The following is a 21,511-nucleotide window of genomic DNA, read 5'->3' on the forward strand; positions in this document are numbered from 1 at the left end:
AGAAAGGAGAAAGTCTTTGCTATCCTAATACAAATTACTAGATTCAACAAGCATTTCCCAGTCCCAAAATGGGAAAACATCAATTGTTGGTAACATAATGTTGCCCTTTCCCCAGATTCAATTTCTTTTTCCTTGATTAACACTTGTGTAATTCTAAAAGGGAAGGTAATTAAAGCCATTTACTACAGGAGTAAAGACAAAGATTGAAAAGGACTCAAGGTTCTCAGAGCCACAGTTGTCCCAGGCATAAAAAACAGAAGTACTCAGTAAGCAGAGGTGGAAACCATCTCACTCCAGATGGGAATCTACAAAACATGGCTTGTGACTGTCAAGTCCCACCCCCTTCATCTCACTTTGTCTCCATTTTATCCTAGACAGGGAATGTGTCCCCCATAACTTTCTTGCTTCACAAACGAAAATCCAACATCCCATGATTATTCTGCAAATAATTTTGCACAGACACCTCACCCCAGTGCCTGTCTGGAGCTCACCCAAGGTCACCAAACAACTTGGTTGTGAACCAACTGCCTTAACCTTTGCGGGGGGGAGAGAATAGCTATTTTAGGAGACCAGAGGAATGGGAAGGGTGAGCACTTTGCAAGGCTGGCCTGTCAGTGCTTAGTGGAGGCCAAGCCAGTGGCAACAGGGGATCGTGGCTAGGCCCAGGGGAAAATCTGTGAATTGTGCTTTTCTATCCAGGAAATAGAGTAGACAGAAGATGGTGGGAGAAATGGGACTTGATTACGTTGTTCTTGGACTGTGGATTTTTCTGACATAAAACAGAATATCCTGTATACCTGATATCAATGTATAAATAATGAGCATTAACACAGTAAAATATTCAATGAAAAATCGAACTATCAGAGTTACATTTTTTTCCCCTCAATCAGTAACATTTTATCATTGGAATGGAGTGGCTAAAACAACACCAAGCCTTCTGGAGGCCCCTGCAAAGCAAGGCATCTGGTTGGACAGCAGGTGAGCACCAGGCTTCAATTCTGCATACATGAGCCTTACAAAAATGAACTAGAGGCCGAGCCAAACCAAGCAGGATGGCCTTAGAGCAACAGCAGCTTCCTAGATGGGTTAGACAACAGTCCTATGCAGGGATCATGATTTCAAGGCCGAGTTAAACATCATATTCCCTACAGTCTTCAACCCCAAAAAGAACTGCAAGATGAGGGGGGAACAAGGTGTATCTGCACTATATACATACTTTCATTACGAACATTTGAATACAGACTTTCTATACACACATTACCTATATAATAAAAATGTACACGGCATGAGTATATGTCACTGTATAAATATAGAGTTTTAGAAATCTTGAACCCGCGTTTCCTGTTCACATCGGTTTCTTCTCTTCTTCCTCCCCGGTCGGGTCCATCATTTAAGAGTTGGGCAAAAGGGACAAGTATCATTTGTGTTGGTCTGGGCCCAGAATTTGATACACTGGAAAGAAAGAGACACACATTTACCTCAGACTTGTCTGGGAAACCAAAGTAGAGTTATCAGAGTGCTGTTAAAGATCACAAGATCTAGCACTCAAAACTTCTCACAAGGGCCAGATGGACTAGCAGGGCTATTTCAGTGGTCTCTCTCTTCGTGTTATGTGTTGTATGCACTTGTTAGTATGAAAACATGTTAGTGCATGTGTGTATGTTTGTGGAAGCCAGGGTTAACCACAGGTGTCTTTTTCCACCATTAAAAAAATATATGTACTCCATGTATGAGCGTGTGCCTTCGGGGATTTTTCTTATTTAGAATGTAGATGCTGGGCTGAGTGCCTATCTAGCATGCAGAAAGCCCTGTGTTTGATCCACAACACCACATACATCAAATATGGAGACACACACCTACAATCTTAGGAGATAGAGGCAATAGGATCAGAAGTTCAAGATCATCCTTACCTACATAAGGAGTTAAAAGAATTTAGATGTTAATATTGTTTTTACTTCTTGGAAAAACAAAATGAACAAAACAAACTGGTTAAGAAGGAATCACCCTGCTGTTAGCAGGAGTCACTTGTGAGTCTGTCAGTGAAGATAATACACAAGCCTTCTGTTAATGGAGTTACTAATCTCATAGTCAGGGTCTACCACGCCTCTCAGCTAAAACAAAGCATACCCAAGAAAAGAGATCAGTGTTTAACTATGAATTGCTTATTAGTAATCTACAGAGAATGGAATAAAAAGCTACAACATTCTGAACTAGCATTCTGAACGTTACTGATGGTGAGTTCACAAATGACTGAAAACTTTATGGCTAAATATCAATGATGGTAATGAATTAACCTAGTAAAATATTCCAGAAAAAAATGACCTCAGCTGTCAGAAAGCAAAATACAAGAATGATAAGCAATACCTACCTCCTTGTGCAGCGCATGGGTACAAGCCATCGGGTGCAGCTCACTGGGCTGGACAAGTTTCTGACACATCAGACACAGCTTACAGGTGGGTGGAGCCTGTGGGACAAGAAAGCTGGTCACTGCCAACCTCCAGGTTATCTTGCCTGCTATGCCCATGACTCCATCCGTTAGTTCCACGGAGCAAAACTATTCCTCAGCAAAAGAAATGCAAGTCCTAACCTAGATTCTTGCCTAAAGTACTTGCAGCATGTTCCCAGGAGGGCTGCAAACAACCCTGCTGTGGAGATAATGGTTTCTTCTAGCATTCTTACCTGTAACCCACTCCCTCCTCACCCTGTGCTTCTCCACATCCCAGTGTTAAAAGAAAAGAGTCTTACATGTGAAGACCTTCCAGGGTATGAAACTTGGGCAGAAGGCAAGAACATTGGGGTACTGATTTGGGCCAGAGGAGCAGGGTACAAAGCCCGGATCCGACCAAGTGGCTGTGGGTAGAAATAATTTCAGAGTGAGGGAAGAGAGTCTGAGCAACAGAGCATGTATCAAAAAAGAAACTGGGGCCAGCAGGATGGCTCAGTGGGTAAAGGTGCTTGCACGCAAGCCTAATGACCTGAGTTCAATTCCTGGAACTCACATGATAGATGATGGACTCCCACAAGTTGTCCTCGATTCCACACATGTACCCGTGAAAACACATCTCTCTCACATATAAACACACACATATACCCAATAATAAATTTAATACAAAAATAAATTTAATACAAAAAAACACAAAAAGAAATCATTCACTTTTAACAATGAAAAGAACAAACCAGATACCCTTTGTTCTGATGCTTCTCCCAGTTTTTCTGAAGTTGGCTTCTTCCTCAACCTCTCAGTAGGTCTAAATTCTCTCCCTGTAGCTCCTCTTACCTGAGTGCTCGATGCCACCCGTTCATGCTCTGCCAGCCGTGCAGCTACCAGCTGGATTAGTTCCTCCATGGTCAGGCCCGCCATGGTGGTACGTGCTGTCTTGATTTGCTGAAGAATGTTGGTCATCTGGGCCCTGAGAAAGAACAATGTTGAGGGAAAGATCAATCTTTATGGGGAACATCCACATAACTTATTTCAAACCACAAATATTTTTCCGGGAGATACATGAACTGACCCTTAACAACACTTACTTATTGCACTGTGGGAACCGAGTCAGTAGCTTCTCCAGGATCTTCTCCAGTTTGTCTACTGGTTGGGGCCGGGGAGTTTCAGTAGAAGCCTTAATACCGCCCAAGCCTGGGGGAGGCGGGATGGAGGCAGCAGGAGGCATGTGTGGACCATGAGGGCTGACCAGAGACCCCAAGCCAGGGCTGTTTCTCCCATGTGAGCCAGGAAGAGGTGGGGATGATTGGCTGGACTGGGAAAGCGCAGGGTTCAAGATTGGAAAAGACAAAGAACGAGGATCTGCACTGGGCATAACCATAGGCATTGTGACCTGCCCAATAGAGAAGGGCATCCGAGGGGTCAGAGAGGGACTGGGCTGAAATACTTGAAGCATGAAATCTGCCTGCAAAGGGGAAGAGGTGGAGGACAAAAGAGATGGGGAGAAAAGATTAGGAACTGGGGCAAGGGATAAGGAGATGGTTCAGTTGGTAAAGTACCTGCTTGCAAGCATAATGTCCTGAGTTCATGTCCCAGAAGCCACATAACTGCCTAGAGAGGGGCATGTATCTGTAACCCTAATGCCGTGGGGACAGAGACAAGCAGATCCCTATATTGGACAGCCGGTTTTGCCAATCCCTGAGCTCTAGGTTCAGGGCGAGACCCTGTTTCAAGAAATAAGGTAGACAGGCTGGGTGTCTTTAATTCCAGCACTAAAGAGGAAAAGGCAGGCAGATCTCTGAATTTGAGGACAGCAAGGTCTACATGAGTTCCAAGCTAGCCAGGGATACACAGTAAGAGCCTGTCTCAAAAAAAAAAAAAAAAAAAAAAAAATCATAAAAGGTAGAGAGTAACCTAAAGTTAAAAGTTGATCTCTGCCCTCGTGCATGGGAACACACACACCCCACATGCACATGTGCACATGTGTATAAGCATGCACTCACACATATATAAACATACACATAAAAATTTTTTTAGGAGCCAGGAGATAGTGGGACACGCCTTTAATCCCAGCACTTGGGAGGCAGAGACAGGTGGATCTCTGTGAGTTCAGGTCCAGCCTGGTCTACAGAATGAGTTCTAGAAGAGCCAAGGCTACACAGAGAAACCCTGTCTTGAAAAACAAAAATAAACAAACTAACAAAAATATTTTAGGGGAGAAAACTGGGGCAGAAATCAATGAGCCGCTCTTATACTCCTGCACTAAACAGGGATACTCCAACATCCTCATAAAAAGAACAAGTAGGCAACTCTCTGCCTTTGCCTACAAAACACAGAAAGTGGACTCCTTAAAGTCAGCACTCTTACCTCTGAGGGGGGCGGAGGCAAAGTGGGGGTAGGGATCTGAGGAAGGCTGCTTAGCTTGGCTCCATTCCTCACTAGCTGGATGTGACTATTAAACTGGTCCTGGAACAAAAGGAAGAAAAAGGATTGTCCTTTACTGCCAGGCAGAGCAAACCTCTAGAGAAAGCACACTGCCCACTCTCAGGACACCACATGAGAAGAGCAAGCTCTGTGCAGCAATCAAAAGGCTACCAACCTACTGTCAGGAGCGTTTAAGCACAAACTGGGGCTGACTGAACCATCACTGTTAACTATACTTACCCGAACATTCTTTTTCATTATCCGAACTCCATTCAGTCTTGTCTCCCATTCCTGTTTGGAACGAACTGTCTCCAGTGTTGGAGGAGTTGACCTTTCAAGAACAAAGAATTTACAGAATTAAAAAAACAACCATCAAATTTTTTTGTTGGTGTTTCGTTTTGAGACTGGGTTTCTTTGTGTAACCATGGCTGTCCTGGAACTTGCTCTTGTAGACCAGGGTGTCCTGGAACTCACAAAGATCCTCCTGCCTCTGCCTCCCGAATGCTGGGATTACTGATTCCTGGGCAACCACAATCAATTCTTTTTTTTTTTTTTTTAAACAGTCAATCCTTAATTCACATAAAATACATACTTAGAAACAGTTTGTGGACCAAGCGTTGGTGGTGTTGGTGGCACATGACTTTAATCCCAGGACTCGGGAGGCAGAGGTAGGTGGATTTCTGTGAATTCGAGGCCAGCCTGCTCTACAGAGCGAGTGCCAGGGTAGGCTCCAAAGCTACACAGAAAAACACTGTCTTCAAAAAAAAAAAACAAGAAAAGAAAGAAAGAAAGAAAGAAAGAGTTTGTGCTAAAAAAGCATTGGTTTCATACTTGTTCCCTCAAAGTAACTAAAAGAAAGATGACAGCCCAGCACTTCTGCTCCATTTTGTGTGTTCTCCTCTTTGGGGCAACTTATGCTTGACTCTCCATAGGCATGTTACTTACCTCACTCATGTTACTTTTTATTGCTTATCTAATCTATACCCTCCCCTTTTGATGATGACGACACAAAGACAACTGTCCTAAAATTGCAGTCACTTTGATTCCAGGAAGAACAAGACTTCCAAGGAACAGCCACCCTCCAAATGAGCATAATCATCCATGAGTAGCAGTGGTTGTCTTGTGGAACTAGACCATGGGCCTCAAGTGGTGACAGCTAATAACAGGACTTCTTCAGATCACCTCACAGAACAAGAACCAAGACAAATATCAATAACACTACATCTTGAGCCAGACAGGTTAATTATTTACCTCTCCTGCCCCTTGTCCCATTTCCTCTATTTAAACCTGAAGCACTGTGCCATGTGGTGGTGTACACCTGTAACCAAACATTCTGAAGGTAGAGGCAAAAGGATCAAGTGTTCCAGGCCAGCCCAGACTACATAAAACCCCATCTTAAAACCCTAGGACTAGAAGGATGATGGCTCGGCAGTTATAGTGCTTACAGAGGAATGAAGTTTGGTTTCTAGCATCCACATTGAGCATCACACTACTGCTTATAACTCCAACTGTGGGGAATCTGATACTCCTGACACCTGTCTGTGGGTACCTGTACACATGTGCATACAAACATTCAAACATACACACATAAATATAAATAAAGTCTTTTTAAAAACCTATATAAACAGATCAACCCAAAGCTCATGTTGGTACTCCAAAGGTAGTTTTGTCATTTCTGCAACTCTTTATCTGTTCTTTCCAATGTGGCAACACTGATTACATGTTTTCTGCTCTTCACCATTACTGATTTCTTTAACTGGTATATTGGGATGAATGACTGAGCACAGTCACTAGGGCTGGGCTTTTACCCTAAACTCCAGTGACACCCTGAGACACAGTTGTTGGATAGTGATCCTTGAAAGAAGAGGTGGGAGCAAGTACTAGAGAAACCCTAGAGTCTAAGTCATCTGCTTCACAGAAATGATATCACCTTACTGTTTGAGACAGGGTATCCCATGTAGCCCTCCCTTGCCTGGAACTTTCAATCCTGCTGCCTCGGACTCTTAAGTACTGGGGTTACAATAAAGTACCACCATGCCTGGTTCATGTCATCATCTTTTAAGCCAAATATTTAAGAAAGAATCAACCACAGAGAGGGTTCTTGTCTGCTTGAAAATGCTATAGGAATCCTCCAAGTCCTGTGGCAGACAGAGGAGAAATAGCCATGGAAGAAACAAGGCTCCAAAGACATATATTATGCTTTGATATTTTAGCAGATAATATTTACCCAAACAGAAGTACAATAATAAAAAGTGCAAAGCTATAAAAGGAGGAAAGAGTGAGAAAGTGCAGAACATGGAAGAGAAATCTTGAACAGTTATGCGTACACACACACAGAGCCTGCCTTAGAGTACTATGAAGACAAATGTGAGCCAGGCCTGTTAGCCTAGGCCTTAAAGGGAGGCACCTACTTGAGGTAAGTCAGATGCAGCTCTGCTTCTTTCTCTGCTTCTTCCAGTTTCAACACCAGCAACTCCTTCCGGCTCTCCAGTGACAGGATCTAAGAAACCCATGCATGTGCACATCCATGTATATATATATGTTTGCGTGTGCATGCACGCACACACACAGGCATGCACATAGAACGGGGAGGGGAGATAGGAGAGAGAGAGAAAGCTTTATAAACACAAACTATCTGTAGTTAAAACAAATGCCTCCAGGCTTTTAGTACTCTATCAAAACTGTACAGCACCTGGGAGCACAAGGCCAAGTCTTTGAAGACATTGTCGATTCCTACCTCAGCCTTCCAGGCCCGCTCTGTCTCTTCCATAATATTCCGATTGATTTCACCATCCTGGGTCTTGAGTCTATCCAGTTCCATTTCCCACACTTCTCTGTACAGTGAGAAGCCAAGAACAAGATTAAGGAAGGAAATAAAAGTTTGCTGAGCAACACCGAAACAAAAGGAAAGCCTGACTGGTTCTGTGGGGACTGCTTGTGAAGACACTCCAGAGACAGACAAATGATGTGTAGGGTAGTCTAAACTGCAAATAGGTCCAACACGAGAAACATTCACTTTTCCACTCGCTCAAATAAAGTTACCTAGTGCAGGAAAGGAATATCTTCTAGAACCCAAACCTAGCTGGGCATGGTAGTTCATGCCTATAATCCTAGTTCTTGGAAGGCTAAGGTAGATGGATTGCTTTGAGTTCCAGGCCAACCTAGACTACCAAATAATAATAATAATAATAATAATAATAATAATAATAATAATAAATTAAATTAAAAACAAAAACGACGTTTTTGTTTGTTTGTTTTTAAATACATAACAAAATGGCTGCCTGTAGGGAGCCGTCCCTGCATTCTCCATTACAAGATGGCGCCTGCATCCGGCAGGCACCGAATGTAAACAAGATTATTGCGCAGGCGCTGGGTAATTTTCCATTCCTTGATCTCTGCCTATTCCGTGGCGTCATATGGCCCCATGAGCTGCAGCCAATCATGGGGTGACACGTCAGAGGCGGCGGTTGCCAGCCTTTATTAGGGGACGGGATTCTTGGCTCGGGGTCTCCGCTCTGGTAAGCTTATGCTCTCCTCTCAAGACGCATTAAAGCTTTACTGCAGAAGGATCCAAATGTCCTATGTGGTTCTTGCCGGGGACATCTGGTGTCGAAACCCAGGAACTTGTTAACATCACCGGCACCGCGGAGACCCCTCGGACGGGGCGGATTCAGAACTGCAGGGTGGTAAATTCGGAGAGGTATGTCTTTTCTGGACTTTGGCTTGGGATTGTTGATCTTTTTCACTGTTGTAGCAATCTTGAAGAAGTCCAGAATTACATGTCAGAAACCGAATGTAGTGAGAGATGGGGCGCGCCCAACAATAAAATATAAGGAAAAAGGACCTCCCGGGGTGTCTAATGACAAGGGAGTGAGTAATTTGTTAGATGATTCTGTAAATAAGTTTAAAGCTTTAAATCTTGATAGCTCTGATGACTCTGAAAGCTCAAGAGATAAAGTTTTAGAGGAAACAGCTCAGCTAGGTGAAAAAGAAACAAAAAAGGAGGGAGAGAAAATAGGGGATAACCGGTCACACCCCGGTAAATTTAAGAGACCTGTTAATCCAGCAGGTGTACTTCCATCAGAACCCCCATTATTTGGTACCGACTCCTTTTTACCATTAGAGGAGCGGAGAAAATTGCAGATGGCTTTCCCAGTCTTTGACAGGGGAAAAGGCCATGCATGTTATTCAACACTTCTTGGAGGCCTGGAATGCCTGGGGAAAGCCTCATATAACGTGCCCATCGCACGCTTAAGTCTTATTTAATCAAACAAAAGGAGGGAATGGGAGCATCCTTACCCTCGGTGCCAAGAGTTACAATATCCATGGCACTTTTTACCCTTAATTTTCTAAACATTGACGCTCAGGGCCATACTGCGGCCAAGCATCACACCTCAGAACCTAAAAAGCCAAAGGAAATGGTAAAAGATATCTTAACTGGTCTTTGGAGAGGCCCGGATCCTATTCTCATAAGATCCAGGGGAGCTATATGTGTTTTTCCACAGGATGAAGAGAATCCCCTGTGGATCCCGGAAAGACTCACACGAAGAGCCCCTTCGGACCCTCAAAAGTCGGAACTCCACCCTCTGCCCGGGAGTTGAGAGCCACTATTATCCAGATTAACTCCTGTCCTTGACGGAGAGATTGTATCATAGATCGCTTCAGCTGTCTCCTATTTTAAGGAATGGGTGGGGATGGGATTGTTTGGTGCAGCCGTTTGCTGCGGATTGGTGTTGCTTCTCTGGCTGGTCTGTAGGCTCAGGGCTCAAACTAAGAGCGACAAGGTGGTTATCGCCCAAGCGCTTATAGCTTTGGTACAAGGGGCTTCCACTGATATTTGGCTATCTATGCTTAAGCAATAGGCCGCCGGCCAGACAGCTCTTGCACACCCGGAGCCTAGGCTCATTGCACAGGGTAGAGTGCCTGGCTTGAGCAGCCCATGAGGGATGTCGAGCAAGGCATCGCACAGAGAGTTGCCCAGTATGCAGGCTTCTCTGGGAGGCATGTTGTCCTGCATAAGGGTTGCCTGCCCTAGTCTCCCTTTCCCAGAAAAACGACAGAGGACAGGTCGAGAGCGCTTCGGGTCAAGCTAACAGCCTGATGGCGACTCTTGTACACAGTCTTAATGTTTGATTGGGAAGGTACAACCTCTGCCTCTATCCCTCAACATATGGGTGACCTATTTGCTTGTAAAAATATGAAGCCTTATCATTAATTAATAAAAAAGGGGGAGATGTAGGGAGCCGTCCCTGCATTCTCCATTACAAGATGGCGCCTGCATCCGGCAGGCACCGAATGTAAACAAGATTATTGCGCAGGCGCTGGGTAATTTTCCATTCCTTGATCTCTGCCTATTCCGTGGCGTCATATGGCCCATGAGCTGCAGCCAATCATGGGGTGACACGTCCGAGGCGGCGGTTGCCAGCCTTTATTAGGGGACGGGATTCTTGGCTCGGGGTCTCCGCTCTGGTAAGCTTATGCTCTCCTCTCAAGACGCATTAAAGCTTTACTGCAGAAGGATCCAAATGTCCTATGTGGTTCTTGCCGGCGAGACTATCGCGTGGGACAGCTGCCTATTACGCATGTCTATCATTACTGACTGAAGAATTTCCTTGTTGCCAGATCATGGTGGTGCACACCTTTAGTCCCAGCACTTGGGAAGCAGAGGCAGGCGGATCTCTGTGAGTTTGAAGCCAGCCTGGTCTACAAAACGAGTTCCAGGACAGCCAGAGCTACACAGCAAAACCCTGTCTCAAAAGAAAAAAAAAATCCTTATTATTATTTTTTTAAATCTAGATAACTATGTGAACTTTAATCTTATTATGGGTGTGTACACACCAGTGTGTATAGATGTTTTGCCTGTATGTATGCCTGTGTGGCATGTGCATGAAGTGTCTTTGGAGGCCAGAATAGGGTGACAGATCCCCTGGGACTGGAGTAACAGAGGTACCATGTCAGTCCTCTGGAAGAGCAACCAGTGCTCTTGACTGCAGAGCCATTCTCCAGCCTCTTCTGTTAGTGATCGACCAGCAGTCAATAGGGTATAGGTTTTCTTTATTCAGATACACCAGTCAAGCACAAGCCAGCGTGTGCCCAGAGGCAGCAAGGTGGGGAGGCCAGAGTGAAGGGGTCCCCACGTGTCTGCAGCCCTTTAAGAACCTATCCTGACCTCCCCTTGACCACGCTCTGACAGGCATGGTCAAGCACACCTGTAGCCAGCCCTTACAATGTCTCCCTACACCCTTCCTTATTATTTTCAATTTCACAATTATAAATACTGCCACAGTCGCATCTCTGTGTGTGACTAATACAGGTTAATGACAAAGTGATGCAATTAGATGTGAGAGGAAGATAAGCTGGGTTAGCCTTGGGCTCTGGAACTGAGGTCACCTGGTCCATCCCAGCCTCACTACTCTGCACTGCTTGGCCAATGAGAATTTCTGTGCCTTGTTTTCCTAGAATATGTAGTAGGGAGGACACAGGAATCGACCTTCCATAGAAGCACGGTGCAGACTAAATGAGTTAGTGTATCCAAAATGCCTAAGATGGTCTCTAGCAAACAGTAAGAGCTTCATAAATGCCTATTATTATTTGGATGTTAGAACAACTTTCTTCAGAGAAACTAAAATACAAATATACTTTTTTTCTAGCCAGCCACAGTAACATATACCTTTAATCCCAGCACTTGGAAGGCAAAGATCTCTGTGAGTTTGAGGTCAGTCTGGTCTATATAGCCAGGGCTACATAATGAGAATTTGACTCAAAAATAAAACAAAACATCATCCCTCACCCCCCCCACACACACAAGTAGCTGTAGGAAGATGGCTGCCTTGGAATACAGGCGCATATGTTAAGTGCCCCATGAAACATGTATTCTCTGACAGAGGAGAGATAAGAATTAGGATCTCCGAGTCCTCAGCAAAGGCCTTTCTTGTAGAATTATGTCACACTCTATATTAAGGGCAAGAAAACAAAGCAGAACCAAAACCAATGGAGAGTTAGGTAGATATAGTCAGCTGTTATGTTCAAAGGTGTATTTCCTGAGCTGAAGACAACTTATGAAATCTTTTCTTTTACTTTTTGGTGTGCGTGCGTACTCTGACACAGTACTCACACAGTCTGGCTTTCATCAAATGTAGAGGAGACTGACCTTGTAATCCTGATCCTCCTGCCTCCATCTCCTAAGTGCTGAGAATACAGGCTCAAAACACCATGCCAGGCTTAAAATCAGTTTTTCGAAACAGTGCAACCATATACAGAATGATTAGATAAAGAAAAACATTACTGGGATGAATTCTTCAATGATTCAACATCTTTAACTGTAGTCTCAATGTGCTAAACATTTTAAAACTTTTTTTTTTTTTTTTTTTTTTTTTTGGTTTTTTGAGACAGGGTTTCTCTGTGTAGCTTTGGAACCTATCCTGGCACTCGCTCTGGAAACCAGGCTGGCCTCGAACTCACAGAGATCCTCTGCCTCCCGAGTGCTGGGATTAAAGGCGTGCGCCACCAACGCCCGGCTTGACATTTTAAAACTTAATATAACCCAGAAGCTTTTCTAGGTATGTGTGGTGAGCAAAAGGGACAAGGAAAATGTGGGCAGAACAAGCCAAATGTGCAAGGGGCAAGGGCACAAAATCCCAACAGTAAGAAACAGAGGCATTATCAGAGATGGTGCCAGAAGCCCTGGGGATAGAGCTAAACTTTCAGAGTGTAGGCCAGGATCCCCAAAACATCAAAGGCCTACTCCAAGGAGCTACAACTTTAAGCTTAAATTTGTAAGATTGAAAGAAGGGAGGGAGGGAGGGAAGGAGTAGGTGGTGGCGGCACACTCCTTTAATCCCAGCACTCAGGAGGCAGAAACAGATGAATTTCTGAGTCTGAGGCCAGTCTGGTCTACAGAGTGAGTTACAGGACTGCCATGGCTAAAAACAGAAACTGTCATGAAATCCAAAATAATGAATAAATAAAAAGAAAGGAACAGACAGATTAAAATGGCATTTATCTTTTTCATTCTTTGATGAGCTGACACTGGAGTTTTCTTGAGAATACATGACATGTGACAGTATTCTCACTCTTGTGACTAATAAATACATGCTTCTGTATTCTTCAGGTTTCAGTCATTTTCTCTTTTGGTGAAGGAGCTGTTTGGTTTTTACACTTTATTATTTTTTTTTTATATGTATGTGTCTCTGTGCACACTATGTGTGTGAGGATGTCCATGGAGGCCAGAAGAGGGCATGGGATTCCTGGGAGCTGGAGCTACAGGCAGTCAGTCATGAGCCACCCCATGTGGGAGCTGGGAATTGAACCTGGGTTCTCTGCAAGAGCAGCAAGTGCTCTTAACTGTTGAACTATCACTCCAGCCCCAGATTTTAAATTTTTGTAAAAAATACTGAATCAGGGCTGGAGAGATGGCTCAGAGATTAAGAGCACTGACTGCTCTTCCAGAGGTCCTGAGTTCGGTTCCCAGCAACTACAAGGTAGCTCACAACCATCCATTATGAGATTTGGTGCCCTCTTCTGGTGTGCAGATATACATGGAAGCTGAATGTATTATACATAATAAATAAATAAAATCTTTAAAAAAAAATACTGTATCAACACTTGGAAGATCTACAAAATGTTGAGCCAATATTTAGTAAATTATGCATTGTGCTGTAAAATCAACAATGGGATCCATTCAATGGGCCCTTCTAGTACATGTGGAGGCCAGAGGTAGACAGCAGGTGTCTTTCTCTACTCCCCTCTACGTTATTTTTTGAGACAGGGTCTCTTGACTGAACCTACATCTCTAAGATTAGCTAGGGTAGTTAGTTGGATAGCTCCAGGGATCTGCCTCTCTCTGCACCCCCAGTGTGGGATGATAATGACCATGCCAACCTTTCACATGGGTACTGGAGATCTATACTCATTCCTTGCGTTTGCACAGGAAACACTGGAGCTTATAAATTTGGCTAGACTGGCTGGCCAATGAGCTCCAGAGACCTTGTCTTACTGCCTCCCATCCCCAGTGCTGGGGTTACAGATGTGGACTGCCATCCATCCCTGGCTTTTAGTAGCTGTTGAAAATCTCAACTCATGTCCTCATGCTTGCTTGCATAGTAGATATTTTACTGACTAAACCACTTCCCCAATTCACAGACATTCTCATCTACTGAAAGCTCATTTTATTTCCACAAAATGTTCTCTAAGTGCTCTTTCTCACCCCTTTCCAGGGAATCATTTGGGGTCTATGGGGATGATTCAGCTGGTAAAGTACTTGCCTTGATAGCTCAAAGATCTGAGTTTAATCTGCAGAACCCACATAAAAGTGCTGAGGATGGTAGGAGTACACACTTGTGATCCCAACACTGGGCAGGGGAGACAGTAGAACCATGGGGCTTACTGGCCAGCCAGTCTAGCCTAATTATTGAACTCTAGGCCAACAAGAGACCCTCTCTCAAGGGAGGTGGGTGATGTTTCCGGAATGACATCTCTCTCTCTCTCTCTCTCTCTCTCTCTCTCTCTCTCTCTCTCTCTCTCTCTCTCACACACACACACACACACACACACACACACACACACACACACACGCGCGCGCGCGCGCGCACAGTGGTGGCTAATTTATGTCAATTTGACACAAGCTAGAGTTATTTGAAAGGATGTAATTTCAATTGAGTAAATGCCTTGTTGTTAGTGCCATCTCTGGGTTGGTGGTCCTGGGTTTTATAAGAAAGCAGGCTGAGCAAGCCATGGGGAGCAAGCCTGTAAGCACCTTCCTCTCCATGGCCTCTACATCAGCTCTCCTCCAGGTTCCTCCCCTGCTTGAGTTCTTGCCCTTACTGCTTTTGATGAGAAATGATATGGAACTGTGAGTGAAATAAACCCTTTCCTCTCCAAGTTGCTTTTGGTGATGGTGTTGCATCACAGCAACAGCAATGCTAAGTAATACACCCCTCCCTCCCTCAAAACATTGTTTTCCCCAATTTTAAGTTTAGCAACATCAGTTTTTTAAAGATTTTGACCTTTTGTCCTGCCCCCTGGGGAGAGCTGGCCCCCACCTCTCACCAGCCCACAGCACTGTAGTGTAGGCAGTGGTGTGGATGTGGGAGAGCTGGCTCTGGTCATCATACAGCTATCCTCAGTTAATCATCTTGGTGTGTATGCAGGCTGAGAAAGCTTCATCCACCCTTAGGGACCTGGCCACTAGGAATTGGACATACTCGAGTGAATATATGGACAACAGAAAATGGACTTCTTCTTCCCCTTCAGATGGGGAGGTCATGGGGCTGAGGTTGGGGGGAGCAGACATGGGAAGACTGTGAAATGAGTGCAATCGGGTGCTTGATGGGAGATTCCTAAATATTCAATAAGAAATCAATTTTTCAGTAAAAAGGTCCTTTTATATTAAAAAAAAAATGTTTTCCCACCAGGTGGTGATGGCTCTCACCTTTAATCCCAGCACTCAGGAGGCAGAGGCAGGAGGATCTCTGTGAGTTCGAGGGCAGTCTGGTCTACAGAATGTGTTCCAGGAGAGCTAAGGCTACACAGAGAAACCCTGTCTCCAAAAAACAAACAAGCAAACAAAAGACAAAAACAAATAAAAAAATGTTTCCCTATAAAGACTTTTCTTCCCTCTTATCTTTGCCTAAGAAGAGGACCTCAAATTCTAACCCTTTAAGTTACTGGTCTCTAGTGGGTCTTCTAGGTGTAAACACGTTACACAGACAAACTGTAGTACCAGCTGTACTACACAAGGCTGTAGTACCAGCTATTCTGGAGGCTGAAGCTGGGGGGTCTCAAGTTCAATGTTTGCCTGGGTTACAGAATTAAGTTTAAAGCCTGCCTTGTCAACAGACAACCTGTCACAAAATAACGAAAGTAGGCTGGGAATATTGCTCAATGGTATATTCACACACATACATCATAGCACGTGTGAGGAGCTTACCCTAACCCTAACTACAACCACGCCACCCAACCCCCTAACAGATTTTAATACAGCAGTTATAGCAGTTCAAAAGTTTATCAAGGTAGTTCCAGGTTCCACTTCAAAGCTAACTTTTAGCAGATCATATGAAAACCTTTAAAGAACACCCACAATTATACCTAGAAGCTGTTAAAATACCCCCTGCTCTTCTAGCTCACCTTTGTACTGCAATTTTCTCCAGACTTCAACAAAAACATTTGCAATTAATTAAATTCAGAAAAATTATGGATTTTTTTCACTAGAGATTTATAGGCATCTAAACAATGTTATTCTTCTACATAAACTGAACTGATTTACTCTTTTGTGGTAGTTTGAATGTAACTGGCTCCCATAATCTCATAGGGAGTGTCACTATTAGGAGGTGTGGCTTTGTTGGAGTGGGTATGGCCTTGTTGGAGGAAGTGTGTCACTGTGGGGTGGGCGTTGAGGTTTCCTATGCTCAGGATACCACCCAGTATCTCAGTCAGTTTCCTGTCCATTTCCTGCATTTCCTGCATGATATAGGACTCTCAGCTACCTCTCCATCACCGTGTCTGCCTGCACACCACCATGCTCCCCACCATGATGATAATGGACTGAACCTCTGAAACTGTAAGCCAGCCACCTCAATGAAATACTTTCCTTTTAAGAATTTCTGTGGTCATGGTATGTCTTCACAGCAATAATAACCCTAACTAAGAAACCTGTAAAACAATTTTTCATGAAAAAACGTGCTATTTATGTTAACACATAAGTTTTATATTATCTTAAAATAAATCAGCATGTAAATATATTTTTGCCTTAATTTCTGGCTCAGTGAATACTAATAAAATAGATACAAAAATGTTATTTACAGCCCTTGTTAATTATTAATATATAAGGGTCCAGGACATAGTGATAAGGAGGGCAGAAAGATGGCAAGTTCCAGGCTACTCTGAGCAACATATTGAGGATCTACCTCAAACAACCAACCAAAAATCTTGAATCTTCAAGATCACAAGCAATAACACTGTTAGCATTAATTACTTATGGCTGTTCAATCAGAGGGAAGAGAGGTCAGCCAGAGGTATATGAAGAGTGTAGAGTCAGCTGTGTGGTAGTGTCACACTCTGCCCACACTCAGGAGGCAGAGGCAAGTGGATCTTTGTGAGTTCGAGGCCAGCCTGATCTACAAAGTGAGTCCCAGGACAGGTCCCAAAACTATACAGAGAAACCCTGTCTTGAAAAACAAAAAACAAACAAACAAACAAGTGTGGAGTCCACAGTCAAAGGAAATTTGTCACAGGGCTTGGCAGAATCACAGACTTATTTCTGCTCTTTAAGATATCCTGTGATGAGCTGCTACATGTCCATGCCTGTACCTCATCTTCCCCGATCAGCTGTGAAAACCGTGGCAGAGCCAATGCTGCCATAGGTGGGGCACTAGCTGTTATGACCAGTAGCAACATGTGAAAGACAATGCTCGCCTCTGAATAGATTCTACGCAACTGTTTGAGAATGATCATTGTGACCCACCTCCTAATCATTCACCAGATTCTCAACAGAACTGGCTGCTGCCTTCCAGACCCTCTTCCTAATATTCTTTTGAATGTGGAGGTGCAACAGTTAAGGTCTCTCACTTTGGAAAATCAACCAGTGAGCTTGCTGCTCATTTTTGATTTAGCATCTTACATATTTACAACAGCCAAGTTTTTCTCAATGAATAAAATAATAAATAAAATGAATGTCAGCAGCCTTTAAAAACATCATAAGATTCACAATTGTGAATTTTCAAGCAATTTGGAAAATTGAGAGTTCAACCAGATTTAAGGCTCACCTTGCTCTTGTTACAATATTAGAAAGAGGACATGATCACTAGATAATTCTTTCATAAATGGTGTATAGGGTACCATTCATGGTGCCAAACAGCAAAACCACTCAAAACATTCCCACAACCTGAGGTACTGAAGAAAAAAATGACCTTCAGGATATAAAGCAAAGGAAGTAGGTTTAGAATAACATGGAAATCTTTATCATGGGGCTGTGGAGATGTTCACAGCAAAACACTTGCTATGTATGTATAACAACTTTGAGTTCCTATCCCTAGATTCCTAAAACTGGGCATGCAAAACTTCTGTGTAGTAATTGTAGAACACACAGTCAGACATACACAGACACATACACACAGGTTACAAAGTATAAATAAAAATTATGATCATACTTGGAACACAGCTAGTTAGTGTTAAGTAACTAGCTGTTACTTAACATAGTGTGACTTCTTTTTTGAGAAGAGGACGTGCCAGGGACTGAGCCCAGGATGAGATCACTTTGCTATATCCCCAGCACTTATCATTTAGAGCAGTACCGACTCTCTGAACTTCCTTATTTTGTGTAATAAAGGGTGCTGAGAATATGAAGTCACTGGAGAATTTGGATGTGTATTTCTTTCTCAAATGAAAATAAAGGCCTGGCCCCTATGCATCAATACATGTGCATACAGGATCTACGTTCAGCAGCAGCGTTTACCTTCTGCCCTTCTCACAGAGCTTCTCAATTTCTGCTTTCAGGTCCTGCTCTTTTTGCAAGAACTCCTTCTTTTCTTTCTCTATCTTCTTCTTGGTTTCTTCCCGCTTTATGGTCACATCCTGAATAGCCTTTAGTATCTCCTAAATGTCACACAATGACAGTCACACAAATAAAGAAGGAATTATTAGTTTTTGGTGTTTTAGCTTTTTGTTTGTTTGAATCTGAAAGTTTATTTTCTGTATGTGTGGTGTTAGGGGTCAAACAAGAACCTGGTATATGATAGGCAAGCACCCTATCACCAAGCTACACACCCAGCCAGCCCTGAGAAGTTTTTTGTTCTAGTTTGGTTTGGTTTTTGAGATAGGGTCTTACATAACCCAGGTTGGGCTTAAACTCAATATGTGGACAAAGCTGGCCTTGAACTCCTGATCCCCTTTCATCCACTTCCACTTATTTGGATTACAAAGGTGTATTACCTTGCTCAGTGCTTTTGGCCTTTTGAAACATGGTTTCATTCTGTATCCTAGACTGGCCTTGACTTCCTACATGGCAGACCAGGCTAGCCTCAAACTTGCTGCAATCATCTCTCTGCTTCCCAGTGGCAGATGTTGTTGATCCACTAGCCCCACCCTGATGGTTTATTTCAATGATTATAAATTCATATGCTTTCTGGAATCAAATAGAACTGAAAGAATAAATTCTATAAATTTGCTGATGTAAAAGCCAAGCCTCTAGAAGAAAATTATATGAACACAGACTTCAACTCAAAAGGATAGTTCTCAGGATCACTGAAAAATGGAATGTGGGGGCTGGAGAGAGATGGCTCAGCAGTTAAGAGCTCTGGCTATTTTCCCAGAGGACACAGGTTGGATACCCAACACCCACATACTAGCTCACAGCTGTCTGTAACCCCAGTTCCAGGGATCTGATGCCCTTTTCTGGCCTCCCGGGGCACTGAATAAAAGTGTTGCACAGACATAATAAAGGTAAAACACCCCTATACATAAATCAAGTAATTTTTAATAAAATGGAATGTGAAACTAGGAAGACCTCAATCATTAAAGCACTTGCCATATAGAAATAATGATGAGTTCAATTCCTAGGACCCATATAAAAGTCAGGCATGGTGCCGGGCATGGGTGGCACATGCCTTTAATCCCAGCACTGGGGAGGCAGAGGCAGGTGGATCTCTGTGAGTTCGTGACCAGCCTGGTCTACAAGAGCTAGCTCCAGGACAGCCTCCAAAGCCACAGAGAAACCCTGTCTCAGAGGAAAAAAGAAAAAAGTTAGGCATGGTGGCATGCCCTTGTACTCCTAGCTCTAGAAAGGAAGAAATGAGAGGATCCTGGAGCTTGCTGGACAGTCAGCCTAGTTCTAGGTCCAAATGAGAGATTCTACCTCAAAATACAAAGTAGAAAGAGCCTAAGGAATAATACCTCAAGTTTGACCTTTGTCCTACACACATGTGCACATCTCTGTGCACACTTGCATGTGTACACACGAACACACACACACACACACACACACACACACACACACACACACACACACACACACACAAATTTAGTTTTTAAAAGGAATGTAGTAGCTCGTATAGCAAAGCTCAAATAAAGACCGAACAAACATCTGTTGAGGATGTTGAGACAGGCATTCTTGCTTTAGGTGGGAATTTGGCACATCCAACACATATATATGCTCTTGATTTTTTATAGTTCTGAACTACTGAAGTGGAATTTTCTGTTTGCTTGCTATACTGGATAGTTTTATGTCAACTTGAGACAGGCTAAAGCCATCTGAGAGGAGGGAACCTAAATTAAGAAAATGTCTCCATGAAATCAGGCTGTAGGCAAGCATATAAGGCATTTTCATAAATGGTTGATGGGGAAGGGCCCAGCCTATTGTAGGTGGTGCCATCCCTGGGCTGGTAGTCCTGGGTTCTGTAAGAAAGCAGACTGATGTGGAACAAGCCAGTAAGCAGCTCCCGTCTATGGTCTCTGCATCAGCTTCTGCTTCCTTCCAGGTTCCTGCCCTGTTTGAGTTTCTATCCTGACTTCCTTTGATGATGAACAGTGATGTGGAAATGTAAGCCAAATAAACCCTTTCTTCTCTAACTTTCTTTTTGGTCATGATGTTTCATTACAACAATAGTAACCCCAACTAAGACATTTGCTGCATTACTATACAACAACAGGGACAAATACATGTATGTTTTCATACATTTATAAGAAGTCAAACAATTATCCTGTTTCACACAACTCTGTCCATAACGGTAATCAATGTGTTAAATGCTTTGTATTATGTTTTCACATTTTGTTCACTGACTTTTGGGTGGTCCTGGAAAGCCAGCTTAGGGTCCATTTTTCCATTTCTAGTGAGGCCTTTTTTTTTTTTTTTTTTTTTTTTAGGCCATTTTGTATTCATTTTGCATCTTGCTTTTTTCTGCTCAGCATAACCACACTATGTCAATAGCTGCAGACATAACTAAATCATATGGTTATTTCCAGGCTATCTAACCATTCTGTTTATCGGACTGACTGAAACTTTTTTGAAACTACTTTTCCAACCTAATCTAATGGGGAATAGGGGGGCAGGGGAATGGTAGGTGGTTGAGATAGCCCTGTAATCCAAGCTGGCTCATTATGTAGCTGAAGATGACCTTGAACTACTCATCTTTCTGCCTCTGCACCAGATAGTTGGATTATAGGAATGTGCCACTTGAATTTTTAAGCACACTGCAATAAACAATTTCTACATCCACACATTCATACACAAAAGTTTGTATCTCTAGAATGAACTCCCAATAAGACTGCTTGTTCAACTTACTTACTGTATTTCCAGTTTTAACTGATAGGTCTTCTGTAGTGGATTGAAAGAAAATGGCCCCCAAAGGTAGTAGCACTATTAGGAGGTACAGCCTTGATGGAGTAGGTGTGGTTTTGTTAGAGGAACTGTGTAACAGTGGGGACAGACTTTGAGGTCTCTTTTCTCAAGCTTCACTAATATGACACACAGTTAACTTCCTCCTGTCTAAGATGTAGGACTCTCAGTTGCTCCAGCACCACATCTGCCTGCATAACAAAATGCTGCTGGTCATGATGATAATGGACTGAACCTCTGAAACTGTAAGTGAGCCATCCCAATTAAACGTTTCCTATTTAAGAGTCATCTTGGTCATGGTGTCTCTTCATAGCAATAGA

General features: G+C 43.2%; 1 protein-coding gene across 6 annotated transcripts in view; it reads right to left on the bottom strand.

Moving 5' to 3' along the window:
* Positions 1-271: 271 nt before the first annotated feature.
* Rnf214 (ring finger protein 214) overlaps positions 272-21,511 on the bottom strand; it is a 35,976-nt gene continuing 14,736 nt past the window's right edge. For 4 of the 6 annotated variants that reach the window (XM_027412033.2, XM_027412037.2, XM_027412032.2 and 1 more), the window contains exons 6-15: positions 18,315-18,454; positions 7,602-7,698; positions 7,276-7,364; positions 5,105-5,195; positions 4,808-4,906; positions 3,529-3,905; positions 3,278-3,410; positions 2,746-2,850; positions 2,369-2,464; positions 272-1,452 (exon numbers count right to left, since the gene is read on the bottom strand). In XM_027412033.2, the coding sequence (XP_027267834.1) occupies positions 1,387-1,452; positions 2,369-2,464; positions 2,746-2,850; positions 3,278-3,410; positions 3,529-3,905; positions 4,808-4,906; positions 5,105-5,195; positions 7,276-7,364; positions 7,602-7,698; positions 18,315-18,454 (1,293 nt within the window). In that variant the 3' untranslated portion in view covers positions 272-1,386. The remainder of the gene's footprint in view (positions 1,453-2,368; positions 2,465-2,745; positions 2,851-3,277; positions 3,411-3,528; positions 3,906-4,807; positions 4,907-5,104; positions 5,196-7,275; positions 7,365-7,601; positions 7,699-18,314; positions 18,455-21,511) is intronic. The other 2 variants (XM_027412038.2, XM_027412035.2) reach the window with 1 other exon arrangement.

Source organism: Cricetulus griseus, chromosome 4 (assembly GCF_003668045.3).
Source record: "Cricetulus griseus strain 17A/GY chromosome 4, alternate assembly CriGri-PICRH-1.0, whole genome shotgun sequence".
Lineage (NCBI taxonomy): Eukaryota > Metazoa > Chordata > Mammalia > Rodentia > Cricetidae > Cricetulus > Cricetulus griseus.